Here is a 15,548-nt window from a genome sequence, read left to right on the forward strand (position 1 = left end):
TGTTTCCTGCTCTGCCATGAGCTCCTGTATTCCCAGTTTGTAGAGAGATGCAGTATAATCAGCCCTCATGCCCTGCATATGAGGAATCTCTTGGATCTATAGCAAGGAGTAAGATAAACAGCCAAGATTCCCCTTCTCTGCTAGAACAGAATTGTCGTGGGTGTAAAGCCAATTTTTCCTGTCAGCTCTGCCCATAAATCTCTGCTGTGTGAGAGCATGAGGGAATGATTTGGCATGAGCACAAAAACATTGGACATATTGTCCAATTGTTTTTATACTTACCCAAGCCTGAATTGCCCAAATTACTGTTTGTAGTTCTCATCTCTTTTTTGTCAATTTATTATGTCATGCTTGAGCTCACTTCAGCTGGCAATCTATATGCACGTTCATTCTGTGCATTTTAGTCAGGTTGTTAAAATGAAAATCCTTGGCATGGGAGGACATTGGAAGAATATCTTACCTATTCCAAGGAATAACCTTTTTTGTTATGTTTTGGTTTTGGGGTTTCTTTTTGTTTTTGTTTTGGTTTTTTTTTTTTTATTTTTCTGTTTATTTCACAGTATAAATCTGAGCATATTCTTGTAGCCCTTAAGTTACCTTTGTGTTTAAAAAATTCATCTGGGTTTAAATGAATCTCAAGAATGAAATGTCTTCAGATTTTATTTCTATAGGTTCTCAATGATTTGTCTTTTAATCATCAAATTCTATTTTTATTTAATGTCTATTTTAGGATCATCTGAGTCAAATATCCTCCCACATTTGGTTAACTCAATAGAAAATTTCTAGTTGGCAGTATATTTTTCAATTTCTTTTATTACATGCTTTTCTTTTATTTCACTAGAAAACTGTCACTTGCATGTATGTTTTTATAATTCACACCAGAAAATATAAACATTTGATGTAAATATTGTTATTTCTTTTACAGACACTGAACCCTAAATGGAATGAAGAGTTTTACTTCAGAGTAAGTTTCTCTTTATTTGCAGTCATTATTAGAACATGCACAGCTAATCTTGTTTTCTCTTTGTTTATCAAATAGATTGTACAGCTGATCTTATTGTGTATTTGTTTATATGTTTACTCCAAAGACCTGCTTGCCCTGATGTACTTGCTGTTGTGTTTCTGAAGGGATGGAATGCTCAGCAGGAATTGGCCTCGGGTTCCTTGGAAACTGTTTCCCAACCTGCAATTATATAATTGTGAAGGGCAGTAATTTTGCTACTCAGTTGCAGACAATATTTTTCCAAATAACAGTTGGCTTTTGACTTTTAGTGCAGCTGTAGCTCCCGCAGAAGCAGGTCAGGCAGAATTTCAGGGGGTTTCAGGCATTACTCTCCAGCAGTGCCTGAGGGGTGATGTGGTGGATTGTTCGGCCGGGAGTTCTGTGGATGTGGGGAGCTGCTGCCAGGATGGGGAGCTCTGGGACAGCAGTGCCACCAGTGGAACGTGCCATGGGAATGCTTCTGGGACATGTGCACCAAACAGCTTTTCTGAGTAATGCAGATCTAAAATCTCAGGAAAAGGGAATGCACAACACTGCTGCAAAACCTCTGGTATAGTTCACAGATGCTCTGTTAAAACGTCTTGAATGTCCTCAGAAATAATGGGACCTGTAAAGTAATTGAGACCCTTTTATGTGTGTCACAGTTCTCTGATTTTCTCCAAACTGAGAAGTCCATCTCCAGCCCACAGAATTGTGGTATATTATTTCTAAATTTTCTTAATTAAACATGCTGGTCATAGTAACCAAGCTTGCAAAGATTTTCTGAAAAAATAGAGCAACTGGATTAAACATTATAAAACTTGTTGTCGTTTAATAGCAGCTGTTTTGTCTTTCTGACAGGTTTCTTTTTATGTTTGATTTTGTCCTTTTAAATGTTGGCAGTCTTTCTGCTTCAGTTTAAGTAAATAGTTTTCTGGAGGTATATTTGCTGTTTTATGTGTTGGGGAGATTTCTGCTGGGTGTTCCAAGGGTGCTTGCTAAATGGGCTAGAGATGGTGAGCAATGGACAGTTAGAAACATAGCTGAATATGCAGTTCTGAAGGAAATGCAGCAAAACTCTTGCTCCTCGTAAATCAGTCAGTCAGGGAGCCCTGATAGTCTGTCCTGGGACTGGGCTCCTCTGCCAGGGAAATGCAGTAACTGAGCACAGCAAATAAAAGCTTTCATATCAACTGCCAGGCTCTTCCCAGTTGCAGTAAGGTTCTGGTGCTCCAATTCGAGTAAAGATTTACATCAGACCTGTTAGTCCTGTCCTAATTACCTTGGTTTGATTGCTGCCTGATCTAGTACACAGATTGTTACTGTCCAGCTCCTGAACTTGCAGTGACATTTGGATTTTCTCACAGGTAAACCCAACCAACCATCGGCTTCTGTTTGAGGTGTTTGATGAAAACAGACTGGTGAGTACTTGTCTTAGTTGTGTTACACTAATCACAGGCTCTGTGTGCCACAGCTGATAGAAACACAACACAGCCTAGAGGTGTCTTCAGACAGTTGTTTCAGTGAGTGTGCCAAGAAACACAAATAGAGGTGTAAAAACCATTTGAGCTGGGACTAAAAGGGCACTAAAGTAGTGCCCTTCTGGGTCAGACCAAAATGGTCATCCTCACCCAGCCCTCTGACAGCAAAACCCTCAGTCTGTCCTTCTGCAGGCCTTTCCACTTCAAACCAAAGTCCTGACCCTTTTAGTTGCTGATAAAGCAGCAGCTTTATCATGTTCATGTCCCTTTCCAGTCCTTTAATGTTTCTGCATCCTGCTTGGGGAGATGCATCAGCTTTCAGAGCTGCACAATGCATGTGTGAAGGTTTGAGGTCATGGCAGGATGATGCTCCCTTGGGTTTCATCTCCGCTTCACAACGCTCACATGTTGTTAGTGGGTTTTGTCTTACACTGTGTTTGGCTGATGCAGTAGCTTTTCTGGAGGAGGCTTTCACCATCTGACTGCTGCTGTTATAGCTTCTGTTACAGTTCTGATCCATGGGAAAAGTGGCAGTGTCCCTCTGTACATCCGGGGTTAAAGGTGCCAGTGCAGTGGCACACTGGTGGATGGCTCTTGGGGGGTCTGCCTTTTGAACACTGTAACACCATCTCTGTTCATGAGATCAGGAATTAACATTTTCTGGGCTGGGGGCAATACAACCTTTACTAAACTTGTTTACTTTCTGAAGATTAGGATCAGAGTTGCAAAGATACTTTCATTAAAAAAAGACAGTGTAAAAGCATTTGGCTTCAACGAATAGGTTCTTTCCTTCTATCTTCCTAATAAATAAAGAGCAAAGGAAACCACACAAGCTGTGTTCTGGGGAGAAAGAGGACTGGGCAGCTGAATGACTGGATCTTTCCTCAGGAGGAAGTAAACTGGTGAACTGGTGGCACTGTGCCTCTACAGTGGCTGACCAGGAGCATATTTATTTGTATATAATGATCATAATGACCACTTGCGCTACTCAAACTGCCATGTGCCATTGGAATGCAAAGGTGCCACAGGAGCAGGGAGGTGGGTTAGAGAAAAACCTTGTATGCAGTGACAGCTGGAAAATGACAGGTTTGGGATACTCATTTCAGACATGCTGTTTTGGATTTTCGAGTTTGGGTTTGCAGTACTGGCCTTTCCCTGACGGTTTCAGCACTTTTTATTGTTGAACCAATTTGTGTGTACTCTCCTTCTGGTCCTGCCTCCAAAGTCAGTCTGTCCTTGGTTTGGAACCTTCTGGCCAAGGCAGCACCTGGGGTCAGGAGCCATGGCTTTCCTTGCAGGAGGTCTATGGCAAGGTGACTGCTTTGGGGGGTTTGGAATAGCAGGTTTCCATCAGGTTGTGTTTACAGAGTGAGAAGACACTGAACTGATTATTTTGGCTTTACTCTCATATACTTACTGTCAATACTTAAATGGCTTTTGTTGGAATGACTTTGTTCCTTCTTCTTCCCAAATTACCAAAGCACACTCTGTCTCTGCAGGTGTCTTTGCCTTTCTATTCCCAATCTCAACAGAGTAAATGTGATGGAGCCTAATTTTGGATGCAAAGACTGTGTTATTGAGTAACAAGTTTTAGCTGAAAAATAAGGTAGTACCAGCACCTGTGCTAGTTCTACAAGGCAATCTCCAGGACCATTGCTGTGTGGAAGCTGTTCACATTTTTGTTGTGTCTCATAATCCATATAAAAAAATTGTGGGATTGTGCTGGCTGCTGGCAGTTTGATCAGTTTGAGCTGCCATTGCTCTTGGGATTGGTAATTTTCTGGCTTTTGAAAGCAAGCTGCTTGCAAGCAGAGTTCAGATGGCAGAGGACTGACCTGCCACATACAGGTTTTCAGAGCTGTTGACAAGATTTAGGCTTTCCAGTTCTCGCAGGGAACAGCTGTCCAGGCCCTGAGATGGAGCTGCGCTTCTGGTTAACCAGAGTTTCTTATCTGGTATGTGCTGAGAAGTGTCCCTTCACGTGTGAGTGCCCTCAGGGCACTGAGTATCTTTGTTGTAGCAGAGCTGATTTAGGGTGGTTGCTTCACGTTCTGGTGTATCCTGTCTGCCTGTCCTCCTGAGCTCTTCTGGCTCTCAGAGTGTAACTGTACTCCGTGCTGGCAGTGCCACGTGTGGTGGCATTGCTGACTCCCTCGCTGGAGGCCAGCCAGGAGCAGGCAGTTCTGTGCAGGGTCTGAGACAAATCGGTACAAACGGACATGCAACACCCAGCTCCGCTTTTCCCTCACCTGTACTGCCTGGTAAATCTGGAAAAGGAGCTTTCTGTCTTGCTCTCCTGCTTGTTTCTGCTGGTTTTACTGTGTGAGAGGTCTTTGCCATATGTATGATTGCTTTGTTTTTAATTTGTAGCTGCTCAAAGAGAACTGCAGGTTATATTGCTGTTGGGGATTTTTAAAGGCAAAAGTTTTTTGCTTAGTTGTGTTATGAGCATGGTTAAAATGGAAAGCATAACCATGTTGTATTTATTCCTGTCCTGCCATGACAGCCCAGAGCGGTAACACACCAAAGTGTTATGCTTGAAAGAATTTTCCTCATTTGCATGTGGTGTTGACTTAAACTTTTAACACAAAATGGAAGTGTTTTGTTGTAGTTACATTTTTCTGCAAGTGCTTTCTCCAAGTCTGCCCTGTGAATCTGATGTGGTTTAGATTTATAGCAGTGCTGAGTGTATTCGCTGCCTCCGTCAGCTGCGAGAGCTTTCCCGCTGGGGCCGCTCCTCCCTGATGGAAAAGGAGCAGCTGGGAAGGTGCTGTTTCAGGCTCTTGCTGGCATTACAAAAAAAAAAAAAAAGGAAAAAACAAACTCCTCACACACACTTACATTGGAGAGGGGGAACCAGGCCACGTGACTCCCACCACCCTACCCTATGTCACCGTGTGTGTAGGAGCGCTGACTGCTCCTGCCCAATCATGCCTGGAATGCCGCTTGCCACTTGGGCTATTTCTGCTATCTGTCGCTCCCAGGGCTGCAGTGCTAACCATTTGGCAGATGGGACACTTTTTCTCGGAGTTTATGTCTTTGGTTTTTAACTTCTGGCAGTGCCTGAATTGTTGCTGTTCTCCCTCTCCTTTTCTCCTCTCTGTAAAACCATGGCCCATCGGCTGCGGTTTCATTTTGGCTCTGGGAGAAGCAACACAGCCCCCGAATCGGAGATCCTCGCCCGGGAGAGAGAAGATGACTTTTTCATGGCATTCCACACCTTGCCAAGAAGAAGCAGCCCTCACGCGTTCTCGCGGCACGGAGCGGAGGACGGCGGCGATGGAGGTTTGCACGAAGCGGGTTCCTTGAAGAGGAGCACATCCATGTTTATCCCGCAGCTGCTGAATGGCGTCGACGCGCGCCCCACCAGGAGCTCGTCCATGCAGATCTCGCTGCAGCGCAAGGCTGCCGACGGCTGCGCCGACGAGTGCGCGGCCCCAGACTCTCCGGAGGAGATGCTCCCCTGGAAATTCTCAGACTTCAGGGAGCATTACGCGTCCCCCGCTGAAAAGCGCTCTTCTCCGAGCGCTCCACAGGTGACTGCTGAAAGTTCTTCGCCCAGGCTGCTGGAAGAGTTAGGGCAGCAGACAGATGGAAGTGTTTGCTGTAACCGTAGAATGTTTTGTAGTGCTAATCCCCAGAGCGAGGAGGCTCTGCCGACTGCCCAACGAGAAGAAGCGAGTGAAGCGGCTTCGGGTTTAAACATAAGCGGTGTGAGGATTCAGCATCGGGCCTCAAGTGCTGAGGTGCCTCAAGTTACTCTACTTCCCTTTGGTCCTGAGGCTCCAAATAGTGCTCCCACCTCTGAACCCCGGCGCTGGTCCTTGCAGCATGTGCCAGATGTGTCAGCAAATTCAGGGAAAAAGTTCTTTGTTCTCCAGTTACAGCAGCCACAGGCAAGCAGTACGGGCACAGGAGGTGGAGGTAACTTTGGCTTTACCGGAACAAAAGGGGACAGATTGGTCAGGTACCCTCGGATACGGCTGGAAAGGAGTACTTCCTACCCTGTCCAGCCACCAGAAGAAGGAATTAACCCCACAGGTGATGGGCTGAATTTGGAGCTCCCTGGAAACAGCAGGAACAGGGCAGAAATACCTAGAAGCAATTCAGTAGAGCGGATGCCTCAAGGGCAGGGATGCTTGTTTAAAATCAGACCTGATCAAAACATGAGGCAGCAGCACTTCAGGATTCTTGTCACGCGTGGGCCGGAAGAACAAAGTCAGGGTGTTGGTAAGGAGGGTCGTGGCACCCCGTGTCCTGCGGCAGCCGGCACCGCAGTAAGTATGATGCTGGGTGTGCTGTGCTGCTAAAACACAGATTGCCTTACAAAGGCTGCCAGGCTGCAGCCAACTGCAGCACTTCCTTTGGTAGTGCTGGAATGTTCTGCCTTTCTGTGGAGAAAACCACAAATCAGCTTTATTTCTAATCTAATGTAACTTTGCTCTCAGTTATGATTACATCCAGTGTAATATTTTCAGATCTTACTATCACGTTTCTTAATTCGCTGTTATGTCAGCTGGAAATATTTTTTTAAATCAGAGCATTCAAATAGCAAATTAAATGTTCCTGTTAGTTTAGTTGGCTGGGATCTTGCTGCATGAAGAACTCTTTGTGCGCTCTGGTTTTAAAAACAAATACTTTGGCACTTTCTAAATGTAATGGACACACGTGTACCTCTACACACTTCTAAAATGTGTATTGTAATGAAGTAGTTGTTAAAACTCTGGGAATCTTAGGGTGATTTCAATCAAAGTACTGACTTAGTTAAGATACCAGGAAGTCTGGGGAAAAAATAATCTTTTTTAGTAATTTCTTATAGTAATCTTACAGTCATTTTTCTTTCTTCCTTCTGGAAGTGAAAAACATGTCATGCCTTTTGTATGCCACAAGTCCTGATCCAAGTCCAAGTGCAAGTGGCTTGGCACAACTCAGTAAACAGTCTTGTTGTTTGGATTTGCCTCGATTTGGTGTTAGGATAGCAAAATTAATCTTCTGGGTTTGCTTTGTCACAGGAGGTGAGGATTGATGGTTGATGTTTTCAGCCACTTTTTCAGCGCCCAAAGTAGGAACGAACCTGTAGGGTTTGGATTAGTCATTTGCTTAAATTGCTTTGCTGTGCAATCCAACACGGCCCACTCGAGTTCCCAGCTCGGGGATGCTGTATTTAGCAGAGCGAGCTCTGGCTCCAGCTGTGGCACGGGCTCTGAGGAGATTTCAGGCTCCATGGCTCCTGTGCTTTCAGGCACTGAAATGCAGCACAGGAACAGCTGCTCCCTGCAGCAAGGCCAGGGCTGACTCTGCAGCTTTCCCATGGAAAAGCTTTTGGATGCCGTTTTTTGCCAGCCTTCTTTCTGGGAGCTCTTGAAAGTGTAAAATAGAAAGAAATCCCTTCCTGCTACAGGTTTGGTTCCAGGACATGTAAGGGAGCAGAAAAAAGTATGTCTGATTTTCCCTTTCCTCTTTATTATCCCTTGCTCCTTTCCAAGATCAGCCGTTCATGGAGACCCGGTTCTATAAGTAGTTGTGAGGTGTCAGACCCAGCACAGAGGCAGCAGAGGTTTGCAGAGATGTGCCCTGGGGTCTGTGCAGCAGTTCTCATTTTCCTAAAGCATCTCCTCTCAAAGTCCCTGCTTTCATCCCTCCTGTAGTAACAATTCCCATCCCAAGGACATGCTTCAGTGTTCCCAGAGGAGAATGAGGAAATTCGTTCCTCTGTGCTCTTGGTTTGAGTGACCGTGAGGAATGGATTGAGGCAGCTGTGCAGCATGGCAGGCACAGAGGTGCCCAGCCCATGTGGCACTGCATCCTGCAGGGCAGAAACTCTCAAAGGAAAAGAACTAACTGAAACTTCAACATTTTTGGGTTGTTTCTCATCCTTGTAGGAAATCCAGAAATACTGTGGGTAGAGGTGATGGACTGGGCAGGATGCCATGGGAAGTGTGGGGGATGGAAGCATTTTGATGCAAGTTTTGTTGCATTTTTTGACCACAGAACATTACTTGTTAAGGTGCCATTTTTAATCTGTCCCACAGAAGTTTGTTTGAAAGATCTGTGATGTGAGTAAGGGAGTGCCTGATATACCTGATCTCTTGAGCTTAGGGAAGAGGTTGCCATGGTTTATAGTTGATAGTGTGAAAGGAAAATAATTGTGGTGTGTCCCAGTGCAAGAAGTTTATGTGGATGTGATTGATATAGGGCCTGGGCCGGGGCTGGGAGCAGCAGCTGCTGCAGCCTGATTTATCTCAGAGCAAACATCCGAGCGGGCGTCTGCAGTCCTGCTGCTCCGAGTGGTTGTGACCTTTCAAATATCTGCTCTTTTAGACAAGCTCTTTGGGGCAGGCAGGATGTCTTTCATTACCAGACAGGGTAAAATATTAAGTAAAGGCTGAGCTCATGTCAGGCTGTGAAAAATTTTATTTGGAAGCCTTGTTGCAAATTCTTTTGCCTGCTCTGATATTTTATATGCCGTGCAATAGAATGTCTGTGCACTGTGCATATCCCACATACTGCTGTTGTTTATCATTGGGCTGTGAGTGCAGAGCTGCATTTGTGGGAAACACTTCAAAAATGTATTGGACAACTGCTGGAGAGAGCTGACAAAGGCATCTTTGTGAGCAAAAACCAGCATGCCCTAACAAAGTGTTGCAGGAGTAGGACTGAATTATATTTAGGAAGCAAACAGAAGTGGCACCTCTGGGTTTGGCAAGCCTGCATTTCTCACAGCTCAGCTCTTCCTCTCCTCTCTTCGAAATCATTTTAGAATAATATTGCTTCTGCTTCAGGGATTGCTACCTGGACCCCTAACAGGCATTTCTAGGAGATAATTCATGTGGCCTTAGCTGGAGGTTTAAATGGTTCAAATGAATAGCACAGTGAATTTCCTGGCTCTCCACTTGCTCTGCAAGCAGTGCAGATGGCCATCTGGAAAGCCTTTGCTCTCTGCAGATAAGGACTTTGTTAACAGCTGCAGGTAGAGGATGATGAATTCCATTCCCTGGGTCTCTAGCTTTTCTGTTAAGGGCAAAATCAGTTCTTCTCAACAGGAAATCACCCTCTTGATTCTGGTGTCCATCAGCTTGCAGGCCTGTTCTGGAGCCCTCTGGCCATTGGGGAGGGGGCAGGTGACACACTCAGACCTGGGCAGAGCAGGAGCTGGTTTTCAAGGCAGCAAGTACCGAGGACCTGAATAAATTCTACCTTTTTTCTTCTCCCTCTCTGGGTGGGAGACAAATAATTCATGGCAAGTAGTGTAAATTAGCTTGCAGAATTAAGAAACCCATCTGTAACTTTTAGTCAAGTTTTCAGAGAGTCAAGAATTGGCAATGCTGTCTTTTTACCTCATCCCTCCACATTCCCAGAGCTCCCTGGGATTCTGAATTTTGTGTCAGGCATTTTTCTTTTTCTCCTTGAAAGCTGTATCTGTTGGTAGTTCTCTGTGAAGAAACCAGAATAAAACTTGGAGTAGCAGAGATGGAAATAGTATCACTTTTTTAAATAGCAGTAATAAACCCTTGCTCCTGCATGGAAAATCTGTATGTGAGTTTGGGTACACAGCAGTCTCTAAAGTGGAGAATTTATAATGGAAATGCTGACACGGGTTTAACGCTGCAGGTGCCAGCCAGAGCTGCCTTGGTGCGGATCTAGCCACAGAAAATGACAGATAAGAAAGCAAAGAGTGTTGATTGCTCTTTGTGCTCTTCAGCTGGTTTTCTATTTGAGAAAAGCTGTCAAGTAATGAGGAGTTTCAGAATGTGCATGTTTTGTACACAAACACAGAACAGAAGTTCTGCACGCAAACTGAAGTTTTTAGTTCAGCAGCTATTCCAAAGCCAAATCTATCCTGTTTAGTTAGTTTCCAGGTTAAGTCTCTTTGTAAAATACATTACTGTATGTAATGTCTTCATCTGAAGTCCCGGGTGAATACCAGGATGACATTGGGAGCTTCCAAAAGTCAGCAGTTAGGTACAGAAAAATAAATTAAACTGGCATTATGACCAGCCAGGTTTTGTCTCTGAAAGGAATGAAAAAATTAAAAGGGTGTATGGGAGAGGCTTCCAGAGCTGAAGGCAAAAGAATGAGTTGTTCAAATAAAATGAAATTTTATTTGCACTTTGTGCTGTGGTGTGAGTCCAGAGCTGTCAGTGCTTTGGTGGAAAGCTGCAGCTTCCCTTTCAACCTGGGATTTATTTTAGAAAATAAATCTGATGCTGACTCTGGTTGCTTCTGTCTCGTACATGTGTCCATCAAATAGTCAGTCTCTTCTTGTTTCTGCCCTTTTTGCTCACAGTAAGTCATGTGCAGTCATACCTACAGCATTAAAAAAGAACAGGTAAAATGAGAAATATTAGGAATTACACTGCATGTAATTTAAAGCATAATTAATTATTAGCTTGGATGTTATCTGGGGCCTAAGTATACTTTTGTGAGTCAGCTCTGTGCATAAAAATTGCATAATGAAATAAATTCTATTTCCATTTTTGAGCAGTTGCCTTGTCTCTGAGGTGAGGCTGGATACCAGCAATTTCTGAAAGGGTTTAGTAACACATGAAGTATGAAAAAGAGGTTTTCAGTAATCAGTTAATTTGTGGTGACATTATTTGGGGTCTATTACATGTTTTTAATTTATTGTGTAAAAACACCTGATCTTAACTGAGCAAATGAAATACAATTTTCTATTGTTGTTTGCAGATGTGGGGAATGGCACACTGGCTGAGTAGGGAAAACCTTCCAGGAAACATTGCACTGTGGGAACTGGTCTTAACAGATTTGTTTTGGGCTGATGTCACCATTTTTTAATATCCTTTTGGCCTTCCAGCAGCGCCCCAGTGCAAATGTCTTACAGGAAAGCAAACCGTACCTGCTTTATATTTAGTGAGGGAACTGCAATCAATCTACTCTTGCTCTTGCCCTCCCCCAAGTAAGCCTCACAGTGTTTTTTCCTTAGGGAATTAACATTGCATCGTGCTGGGGTTTGGGTACTTTGTTGTCCCTTCACAAAGGTTCAGTTAAAAAGAGGAGGGAGAGAAGAGTTTCTGTAGGGGCTTTGGTTGCTGTCCCTGTCTAAGCTTGTAAGTCCTGTGAATTCAGTGTAATTAACCAAGCCTGTATGTAAGAATGTGAGAAACTTTCCTTTCTCATTGAGTAGGTGCACCTTTATCCCAGTGTAGGACCTGAATGGATGCACCTTTATCCCAGTGTAGGACCTGAATGGATGCACCTTTATCCCAGTGTAGGACCTGAATGGATGCACCTTTATCCCAGTGTAGGACCTGAATGGATGCACCTTTATCCCAGTGTAGGACCTGAATGGATGCACCTTTATCCCTCTGTAGGACCTGAATGGATGCACCTTTATCCCAGTGTAGGACCTGAATGGATGCACCTTTATCCCTCTGTAGGACCTGAATGGATGCACCTTTATCCCAGTGTAGGACCTGAATGGATGCACCTTTATCCCAGTGTAGGACCTGAATGGATGCACCTTTATCCCTCTGTAGGACCTGATCCCTGTGAAATGTTTTGGTCCCGTTTCCTGGCACTGCTCGGGAAGGCCTGGGAGGGGATGGCAGCCGGAGCTGTGGGTTCCTCGTGCCCCCAGGTGCCGAGCTGGCTGTGCTGGGCACTGTTTGTGTCCCAGCATTGGGTTCCAGAGGGCCTGGTTGGGCAGGTGACATCACTTGGGCTCCTTGTGCCAGGTGCAGCCAAAACAGATGCGGGAAGGGGAGGGAGAGAGGGAGGAATGCGGAGCCGCCGGCTGGCAGGGCCAGCTCCATTCTCCACGGAGCTGATGTGGGAGTTGGCACCGTGTGTTCCCTTCCCAGCACAGGCAGGCTCCTGCAGAGGCTTCCTGGGAGCTTGGAGCTGGCCAGAACTCTTCCTCGCCTTTTGTTATGCTCCTAAATTTAATGGGGATTGGCTGTTCTGACCAGACATTTGCAGCCAATAGTGCTGGAGTTCTGGCTTTTCTGGTTTTTGCTCTAATCAAATCATTGTGCAGAATTCCAGAATACAAACAAACAAAAAAAAACATAAAGAGTGGAACAAACTTTTCAAGCTTTTTCCTGTGTTCTTGAAATTTCACCCAGAGAGTTCATATTACCAGCTAGCCACTGGGTTTTCAACTGACTGCAATTTAAATTATCCACCATAAAAAATCTGGCAGTAAATATTAGTGACTGATCCCCATGACCAAGTCAGTATCATCTTGGCTCTCCTTTCTGTTACAAACAAATGTGTTGCTTGAAAATCAAGCAGGTGTGAAAGTTCTTGGTCTCAGCAAGGAAAAAGTACTTGGACATGTGTAGGTGTAAATGATTATTAATTTGCAGAAGTTAGGAGTAGTTAATGTCCACTAATTAGCATGTCAGTGGCCTAAGCATGAAGTACCTTACTGTTCCCTCTGGTCAGTGCACAGCCATGTTTCCCCTCAGGATTCTGATTATTACCCAGTAGAACAGTCTTGTGTCACAGAAAAGCGGCTTTAGAACTCTTACAGTGGATCTTGCTTTTTTCCATAACATTAGGAAAATCATTAAAGTAAATATATGATGTCACATATTGCCAGGCCTAATGCCTTCTTGAGTGTAAGTGCTGCTGGGATCAGCCAGTTGAAAGAACGTACTTAGTACCTTTGGAAAATTCAGGCTGAATAAATGTCAGCGTGCTTTCCCTGATTCCATTCCAGCAATCTCATTTCCCTGCCTGCAGAGCCTTTCATGACTTTGATTTCCCTGCCACGGCTTCTCTGTTGTTTAACCTCAGCCCACATAGCTAAAGCACTGCATCATGATCCAGAAAAGCCTGGTGATGCTCCTGATGTAACAGGGCTGCAGCAAGGTGCTGGCTGGAGCTGCTGCTCTGCTCATCCCTGGCAGTCTATAGGGTACTCACACACTCTTGGGGAGAGCAGAGCTTTCACAGCACTGCTGCAGTCCTAGCATGTCATTTTTAGACAAAGGCCTGATCCTACATGATTACTGAGGTGAACTTAAACTGCAGTTTTCTGGACTGTTGCTGTTAAAGATGTGCACCCGCAGCTTCCCCAGAGAGAGGGAGTTCAGCTGGGCACACAGGGAGCTGTAACTGTGTGAGCTGGACACAGCCACCACACTGGCAGGGGAATCACAGCTTGTGTAAGTGTGAGCTGCTGTGCCCACAGGGGTTCACTGGCAGGGGAATCACAGCTCGTGTAAGTGTGAGCTGCTGTGCCCATGAGGGTTCACTGCAGGGGAATCACAGCTTGTGTAAGTGTGAGCTGGTGTGCCCACAGGGGTTCACTGGCAGGGGAATCACAGCTTGTGTAAGTGTGAGCTGCTGTGCCCATGAGGGTTCACTGGCAGGGGAATCACAGCTTGTGTAAGTGTGAGCTGCTGTGCCCACAGGGGTTCACTGGCAGGGGAATCACAGCTCGTGTTAGTGTGAGCTGCTGTGCCCATGAGGGCTCACTGGCAGGGCAATCACAGCTTGTGTAAGTGTGAGCTGCTGTGCCCACAGGGGTTCACTGGCAGGGCAATCACAGCTTGTGTAAGTGTGAGCTGCTGTGCCCACAGGGGTTCACTGGCAGGGGAATCACAGCTTGTGTAAGTGTGAGCTGGTGTGCCCACAGGGGTTCACTGGCAGGGGAATCACAGCTTGTGTAAGTGTGAGCTGCTGTGCCCACAGGGGTTCACTGGCAGGGCAATCACAGCTTGTGTAAGTGTGAGCTGCTGTGCCCATGAGGGCTCACTGGCAGGGCAATCACAGCTTGTGTAAGTGTGAGCTGCTGTGCCCACAGGGGTTCACTGGCAGGGGAATCACAGCTCGTGTTAGTGTGAGCTGCTGTGCCCACAGGGGTTCACTGGCAGGGGAATCACAGCTTGTGTAAGTGTGAGCTGCTGTGCCCATGAGGGTTCACTGCAGGGGAATCACAGCTCATGTAATTGTGAGCTGCTGTGCCCACAGGGGTTCACTGGCAGGGGAATCACAGCTCGTGTAAGTGTGAGCTGCTGTGCCCACAGGGGTTCACTGGCAGGGGAATCACAGCTTGTGTAAGTGTGAGCTGGTGTGCCCACAGGGGTTCACTGGCAGGGGAATCACAGCTCGTGTTAGTGTGAGCTGCTGTGCCCACAGGGGTTCACTGGCAGGGCAATCACAGCTCGTGTAAGTGTGAGCTGGTGTGCCCATGAGGGTTCACTGGCAGGGCAATCACAGCTTGTGTAAGTGTGAGCTGGTGTGCCCACAGGGGTTCACTGGCAGGGCAATCACAGCTCGTGTAAGTGTGAGCTGGTGTGCCCATGAGGGTTCACTGGCAGGGCAATCACAGCTTGTGTAAGTGTGAGCTGGTGTGCCCATGAGGGCTCACTGGCAGGGGAATCACAGCTCGTGTAAGTGTGAGCTGGTGTGCCCACAGGGGTTCACTGGCAGGGCAATCACAGCTTGTGTAAGTGTGAGCTGGTGTGCCCATGAGGGCTCACTGGCAGGGGAATCACAGCTCGTGTAAGTGTGAGCTGGTGTGCCCACAGGGGTTCACTGGGGGTTCTGGAGGGGTCACACAAACATTTGGCTCTAAACTGTCCCTGGTCCGGTGAGCTTGGGTTGTCATGCTCGGGTTACAGTGGGGATTGTTGCAGGCATTTGAGGCTGCTCTGAACTGTTGGGAGTGGCTGATGGCCCAGTGCATGGTGTGGATCAAGGGGAGGGTGGAATGGCAGAAAGGAGTGTCTCTGCTGGGGACTTTTGCTTTGCCATGAGTCATTTTATATTATTTTAGGGCTGCTTTGCAACGAGCGGTGTGCATATTCAGGAATAGTGCTCGCTAATGAAGGATGTTACGTCAGTGTGATGGATGACTAAAATTTCATTGTTCTTCAAGACCAGTTCTTTGCTGCAGAGTTCTTGAGTTGAGAATTATTCTAATCTGTATGAAAAATGCCAGTAAATTTGACCAGAATCACAGAAGAGCTGCACAGAGAAGAATCATTAGTTAGAAAATTTCCAATTTTGCTTACTCAGCATATCTGTGCAGAATATGTACACCTTATGCCTCTGGAAGTGATGCTCCCCTAACCCCTCTGTTTTTCAAGCTATTTATTTAAACAGCAGTTCCA

The 15,548-nt window shown here is 45.9% G+C and overlaps 1 protein-coding gene across 6 annotated transcripts in view; it reads left to right on the top strand.

Annotated features, from left to right (window-relative positions):
* Window positions 1-15,548, top strand: part of NEDD4L (NEDD4 like E3 ubiquitin protein ligase) — an 81,992-nt gene that overhangs the window by 31,143 nt on the left and 35,301 nt on the right. For 3 of the 6 annotated variants that reach the window (XM_071418706.1, XM_071418707.1, XM_071418708.1), the window contains 2 exons: window positions 926-964; window positions 2,350-2,403. In XM_071418706.1, coding sequence (XP_071274807.1) covers window positions 926-964; window positions 2,350-2,403 — 93 coding nt within the window. Of the gene's footprint in view, window positions 1-925; window positions 965-2,349; window positions 2,404-4,900; window positions 6,741-15,548 lie in introns of those variants that run through there. The other 3 variants (XR_011677294.1, XM_071418704.1, XM_071418705.1) reach the window with 2 other exon arrangements.

This window comes from Agelaius tricolor, unplaced genomic scaffold, assembly GCF_023055355.1.
Source record: "Agelaius tricolor isolate 1412-34295 unplaced genomic scaffold, bAgeTri1.0.p SCAF_89, whole genome shotgun sequence".
Taxonomy (NCBI): Eukaryota; Metazoa; Chordata; class Aves; order Passeriformes; family Icteridae; genus Agelaius; species Agelaius tricolor.